The 7067-nt window shown below is 34.3% G+C and overlaps 1 protein-coding gene across 1 annotated transcript; it reads right to left on the bottom strand.

Annotated features, from left to right (window-relative positions):
* Positions 1-4955: 4955 nt before the first annotated feature.
* On the bottom strand, positions 4956-5623 carry LOC113774448 (vinorine synthase-like). The gene is made up of 2 exons (XM_027318981.1): positions 5383-5623; positions 4956-5287 (listed from the first exon to the last, which is right to left on the bottom strand). The coding sequence occupies exons 1-2, from the start codon at positions 5621-5623 to the stop codon at positions 4956-4958; spliced, it is 573 nt and encodes a 190-aa protein (XP_027174782.1).
* Between the last annotated feature and the right edge of the window lie 1444 nt (positions 5624-7067).

A 7067-nucleotide genomic window follows, 5' to 3' on the forward strand; every position in this document is an offset into this window, starting at 1 on the left:
TATCCAAGAACTATTAATTTTTTAAGTTACAATTAGGGATGGCAACAGGGCGGGGTTGGGGCGGGGGCCCCCTCCCCCGTCCCCCGTCCCCCGCCTACAAACTCCCTCCGACCCGCCCCATCACCCGTCCCCCGCTCCCCCCGCCCCGCCCGGCTTCCCCCGTGGGGCTAATAAAAATTTGTTATATATTTTATTATGGTTAAATTTTATTAGTAAATATATAAGTACTTAAAGGATAAAAGTTAAACACATCAAATGTCGAATTAATTATTACATATATAAGTTTTATGATTTGGACAAGAACATTATAAAAACAAGGTCAAACAATTATTAATACAATTAATATGTGAATGAAATAGAATATAATCTAAGTAGTCAATGTTCTCTCCACAACACTTTTGGCACAATACATTATCATCTAATTCATTATTCGTCGCTTTGCTGCTCTCTTTTTAAGAAAAATGTTATGATATATTAAGTGTAATTTAGGATATTTAAAGTATAATGTATGTAGTGAAAATTAGTATAGAACAATTAAAATTTGTATTAGTGACACATATATAATTAATATTATCAATTATATCTATTATATAGCTTGAGATAGAAGCATTATATATATACGCAGGTATACCTTACTAATAATATATCTATCATAGAGTTTGTATACGTAATTTAAAAAGTTATATATTATAATTACCTATATATTATATAAAGTACAATATAGTATTTTTTATTAATTTGTTATGTTTTTTTTTAAAGACTGTGTGCGGGGCGGGGGTATCACTTCTCAAACCGCCCGCGCCAGCCTTGCCACCTAGTCCGATTTTCCTCTCGCCCCATTAGCATTGCCATCCCTAGTTACAATATGTATTGTTATAAAGTGCATATATTATGTGCATCCAATTGTTGGGGCCAAGTTTTAATCAAGCTGAGCTTTAATTAAGTTCAGACTCAATAGCATTGCCATCCCTAGTTACAATATGTATTGTTATAAAGTGCATATATTATGTGCATCCAATTGTTGGGGCCAAGTTTTAATCAAGCTGAGCTTTAATTAAGTTCAGACTCAACTATTTAATTTGACCATAATATTTAGCTCCAATGTTCGCGCAACTTAGTTAAAGATAAGGCTCAGTCTATTAACATTGCCAATTTTTAGGCACACAGCAGTAACATGAAATAATAAAATTAAGAAATTAATTATTAATACGAGACAACTAAAAACTTTCATACAAGAACGGAAATTAATGAGAGAAATGGCGTTTGACATGGATCCGGCTTTTAGGGCCTTGAGATTCAGCGGACTGGCCAGTGGCACATGTGCTCGTAAATTGTTTCACCAATCCAATTTTCGCGCATTCACTCGTTGAAACGAATATAACTAGAAAATAATAACATTAAACAAAAATATTTAAAAAACACGTACTAAGGAAAACTAAGATTACTACCCAAATTTCGAATCATTTTGGATCCTGTGTTACATCTATGGTTGTTACACCCCTATTGTATTGTTTGATTGGTGTAAATCTTGCAATATTTGATGTACCTTCAATTCCTAGTTTTGGTGTTACATCATTCTTTCAAATTGTACCGTAGAAACTTTAAATTTAGATGCGGGGACGAGTGTTTATATATATATGTAATATTGTATTGTTTGATTGGTGTAAATCTTGCAATATTTGACGCACCTTCAATTCCTAGTTTTGGTGTTACATCCCATGTTACATCATACTTTCAAATTGTACCGTAGAGACTTTAAATTTAGATGCGGGGACGAGTGTTTATATATATATATATATAAAATTTGGGCGGATTTGTAGGGATCATAAATCGTTTATAGAGATTATTACAGATCTTTGGTAAAGAAGTGATTTTTTCTTATCAATTGAGCCAACTTGCTTTAACATAATTACCTTATTTTATTTTCTAATTCTTAGCGTTCGGTTTTAAGATCATGGCAGGTAGAATGATGAGGACCAATAACCAGAACGACTAAGTGCTAATAACATCTCTACTGTAAGATGATTATTAATTATCATATTCCTTTTTAATGATTTGCGTGAGGTTTTGAATCAAATAATGGATGCGATTTATCAAAAGTACAGACATATTGAGAACAAATGCATGCATTAGTGATGGAGATATAAAAATATTACTTGTTGTATGCATTGTGCTCTTAACATGATTTTGGCGACATTGAGCGCATCCATGCGAATTAATTACCTATCATTTTTTTGGAGTGAAAGGTTTTGAATTTAGAATCTCAAACTTACAATCTTTCGCACCTAATCACCTAACTCAATCCATCCTACCTAGCTTGATTACTATAATTACAATAATTTGTCCTTGTGCTGACAGCAGATATGGTTTTTTAATTAGTGCATCCATTCTTGTAATCTTAGTTTTATTATCTTAAGGATTAATCTTTCCTATACTGATAGTGTATATACTATCAGCGTTAGATGAATGATAACTATGCAAAATTTGAATTTAAAATTTAACTTTTGCATAAATGTCCTGAATCAAACGGTGATAGTGTATACACTTTCAGTGTATATAAGATTTACTCTTATCTTAATGCTTTGCATGAGGTTTTGAAGATCATCACAAGGTGCAAGAATGCACTAGACCAATAATTGCAACTACTACATGCTAATCACATCTACAATACACGATGATCAAAATGATAAACTCCTGGCAACTACTTATTGTGGATGTCTCTATGTTTATTGTTGAAGTCCTTTCGCGGAAGTCATGGTTTTCTTTATATTAATTCATGATCCTGACTATTTAATTTCCTTGAGTTGAAATTTTGGCTGAAAAATTGTTGAATACTTTACGTGTCTAATACGACAACTAGCCTTCACATTAGAAATTGGTAATGTTAAAATAGTTGACAAGTTAATGTAACTGGGCAAAATGTCTAATTGGATGTTTGGATGTGAGGAAAAGGCTGGAAAGACCATAAGAGATCACCTAATGCTATATTTGCGCTTTATATTATTCACCTGAAATGAACTAAAGTGTCTTAACTAATTAAATTTGGTTGTAGGGGCAATTGCATATCAACACATCAACTAATTCAAGTTAAGGTTTTCGTTACCAGAGGTAGTGTTTTTGAGTTCTTCTCAAGCTACTTGAATTCTAAGGTAAGGATTTTTCCACAGTATAGTTTTCATAGGTGAAAGTCGTGTGTAATATGTACAAGTGCATATTCATTTCTAGGCACGGCTGGTTCTTCCAAGAATTTTGAAGACGAAAATGTAGTTTTCTAGAGATATTTCTTTTGCTAAGGATGGAGATATAATAGTTGAATAATCAACAAAGATTTTCTTCAATGATGATTGCTGCGCACTTCTGGTCATCATTTGGTTAAGACTATAGTTGATAATATCCAGAAGGTAAATTAGCCTATATGTTGTCCTCAAAATAGTGATATCAATTATTAAAAGTCCAAAATTTTCAATTAGTAGGTTTTTTTTTAAATCAAAATTACCGGGAACTAGTGAGGGGTTAGGCATATGTCCAACCTGTTTATTAAAAAATTTCAAAGAGAAAATGAAAAGGAGGATATACCGCCTAATTGTGACTAACTAAAAACTTTACAAACTTCAAATGATCTCAGCATACTCCACAATAATTCGGCAGAGTATTTGACTTGAAATCTTGTCGTGTTGCTATTGTTTTGCTAGTTTTTGAATACTCCTTTCATTTCTTGGCCTTCTTTGAGATCACTAGGCTAAACGAATCGTCATTAAAATCTTGGTCTCTATCACTTTATGTGTGATCTTATTCACCATTATTATCGGTGGCACTTTGTAGAACACTTCAACAATTACCTCCAAAAAGTGGTTTGTTTAGTTTTAGTTGCAAACATGTAATATTGTAACTGAGTTTGTAATTGTGCACGATTTATGAGATTGAACACACTGATCAGAACATTCTTGCTGTTCATGCCTTTTTTCCTTTTGAAAATTAAACTTTTACCAACCAGAATAACATCGTTTTTTCTTTAATCTCCATATTCAACAATTTGATTGTTCTCTTCTTCCAGTTTCCCATTTTAAGGATGCAAGGCTATGTTCTTAATGCATAGATCTTTGATCATCTTATAAGAATCTTTTATGAAGCAACAAATTCATCGTATGTAGGCAATTCATTGATTTCACATTCAAGTTTATATTATCCTTCAACCATCGCTGCAAACATCCCTCACATTCAAATTCATGGTCTGTGAATTCATCTACATGGGGTGATCTCGTTTTGATCTCTCAAGGACAAACTTTCTTCGCAGGACGAAAGCTCCTTCTAGGTCAACAGTCTTAGTGTTTGCTTAGGCTATGAATCACGATCACTGTTTCATGTTTCCAAGATTATCAAAAAGAAAATTTGTTTTTGGAAATTGGGTTTTTTTCAGGGTTTCTGTTTTGTAATTTTGACAAATGCCATTTTGGCCAATGTTCATTCTTGGGACAAACACTAAAGAGTTTCCATTCCAACGGGTGAAGTCATATTGTTGATTAATAATGTTCTTGAGAACACGTTCCAAGAAATTTAGGCTTTGATCACTTGTCAAATTGTTGTAAGTTACAAAAACTTTCTTTTTATGACAAAAAACTAATATAGTAAAAAAAACAATGAGTATAATTTTATGTCACAAGGACGTATAGTCTTACGTCATAAAAATTTAGTTTTAAATATTGATCTTGTGATCCCCACTTACAAATCACACAAGGGTGACCTTCATTCTTTTGACTCCCTTGTAACTTGTAAATGAGGATCACTATTTACGTAATTACAAGATCAACTGTGACTAGTAGATAAATGTTTCGCTACTATTTGTGGCTTTTTTTAAAAAAAAAAAAAAACGTTATTTTTGACTTAAAACCATACAACAATTTAACAAGTCACCAAGGCCTAAATTTTTTATAATGACACAGCGATCGCAGCGTTTGTCAGGGGCATGACAAGAGATGATCGGTTGCAAGTGAAAGGATCTCTTCAGGAAGCATAGCAATTTCATCCTCCAGCATGTTAATCCATGCTTCTATTCCATCACCACATCTTGTACTCATCAAAATTACCACATTATTCATTGGAACAGCTGAAGTGCAGACCACAACAGGCTTACCCCATCCATAGTCCACTTCATAAACTGGGAATCCGCACCAACAACAAGAGCCCATATCTTCTTCAAAAAGTGGTTTCATTTCATTACTCAAGGTATTTAGATATGGCATCCCACTCTGAACATTCTTGATGTATTCATCATTGACTTTTGTAAATGCTGTCCTCAAGTGCCATACCAGATCATGAAGTTCTTGATTTTTGTCAGACACTAATAGGGCAGATGTGGTGACAAAAAGGTTTCCAAAGGCACACAGATGATCAAAAGCGGCAAGCTCATTCTGATTCTCAAATTGACAGTATGGTATGCGGCAAAAGTTTGTTTAGTATTATCAGCTTTAGCCTTTGTCAATCCAATAAAATGCTTCCATATAAAAGCAGAAACAGCTTCCACCCGAGTGGGATCCCTAACCAGCGAACCAATGGCAGCAGAGGAAGTAAGTTCTTTAAGTGCTGCCAACTTTTCTTTGTTGAACACTAACCGCTTTGTCACCATCTTTTCATTCTTTACTAGAAATCTTGAAGTTTAGCTGAGGAAAAAGATGGGCTGCTAAGTCAAAACTGGGTGGCAGAGTTCCCTCAGCTTCGCAGCGATTTGTGGCAGCCCATGTAGTCATAAATGTCACAAACGACATTGCATCAGCTACCTTATGTGAAATGCAAACTCCAATTGCCATGCCTCCACATTCAAAGAAACTGATTTGAATAGCTAATGGTATGTTATCGGCATCATGGGCATAGGGCTCTAAGGGGAGATATTGGTTTAGCTCCTCTATTGCTGTACTTTGGGATAACTTTTCTGATAGTTGAGCGTGAACTTGAGCTTCAATAAAAAGAGCTCCGGAGTCATCACAATCAATGAAGCAAAGATTGGTGTCATTGATCCTTCCGGCTAATGGGTATATCTTGTTAATGACTCTGATAAAGACTGTTTTAGATGCTGGCATCTTTGGGAATTATCAACATTCGAGGACTCATGTTTTTGATAGAAGAAAATTAGAGGGACAAAATTGGGCGGTGCAATTTGATCTAGAAAGGATAGTTTCACGTCTTTTTTACTATCCATGGTTGTTGGAGATGATGGCTTTATGAACTCCTTCGATATTATCTCCATTTTAGCCAGCATTTTTCGTACAAATAGTCTGCTAAGTTTTATCGTTTATGAACCCTCATAAGTTTTCTGCTCCCTAAATAGAAAAACGTAAGGACTTGGACCCGTTCATGGCAACTTACTTAATGCCACCAATTGCAGTTTTAATTAATTAATGGCAATGATTGCCAGCAACTTTGCTAAGCAAGCTGGCCAAGTTTCCTCTTTTCCACTGTACGATTAACGAGCTTTCTTGCATCTGTGACAAATCTAAGAGTCTTTGTTTCTTGCCCGCAACCAAGTGCACTGGAAATCATTGTAATCATGCGTTTTTGCTTGCTCATTTGAACAGTTAATCATTCGCATGATTAAGTGGAAGTGGCATGAATAGCGCACTCCTTTAAGCCTAGAGATAATTAGATCTCATATTTAGGAGGGTAAAATGTCCAAAACTAAATTTTGAGGATTGAAGTGGGATGAATGTCACATTTTAAAGGGTAAAGTATCAAAAATGAAGTTCAAAAACTAAAGTGGAAATGCAGCCATTTTATGGGTCCAAAGTGGAATTTAGCCTAATACGTATATATATACATAAAAGCTCTTAATTCAATTATCCATTTTCTCTCTCTTAAGTGGCATGTCTGATTGAAAAAAATTACTAAATTGTTAAATATTTGAATTTTACCCATTTTTTATCCAACTATTTTCTAATAAATTCTAGGGCAAATTACATTTTAGCCCCCTGTGATTTTCACAAAAACCACATAACCCCCCCATGATTCAAAAAACTATACATAAACCCCCTGTGGTTTGGGTTAAACTGTCAAATAGATGGAAAGCATGAATCGTG

Source organism: Coffea eugenioides, chromosome 6 (genome assembly GCF_003713205.1).
Source record: "Coffea eugenioides isolate CCC68of chromosome 6, Ceug_1.0, whole genome shotgun sequence".
Lineage (NCBI taxonomy): Eukaryota > Viridiplantae > Streptophyta > Magnoliopsida > Gentianales > Rubiaceae > Coffea > Coffea eugenioides.

What these genes read in the sequence shown, in the direction of transcription:
- LOC113774448 (XM_027318981.1), bottom strand. Translation starts at nt 5,623, where the DNA reads ATGGTGACAAAGCGGTTAGTGTTCAACAAAGAAAAGTTGGCAGCACTT. An exon ending in CTTGCCGCTTTTGATCATCT is followed by an intron (nt 5,288 to 5,382) that starts GTGTGCCTTTGG and finishes ACTTGAGGACAG; the next exon opens with CATTTACAAAAGTCAATGAT.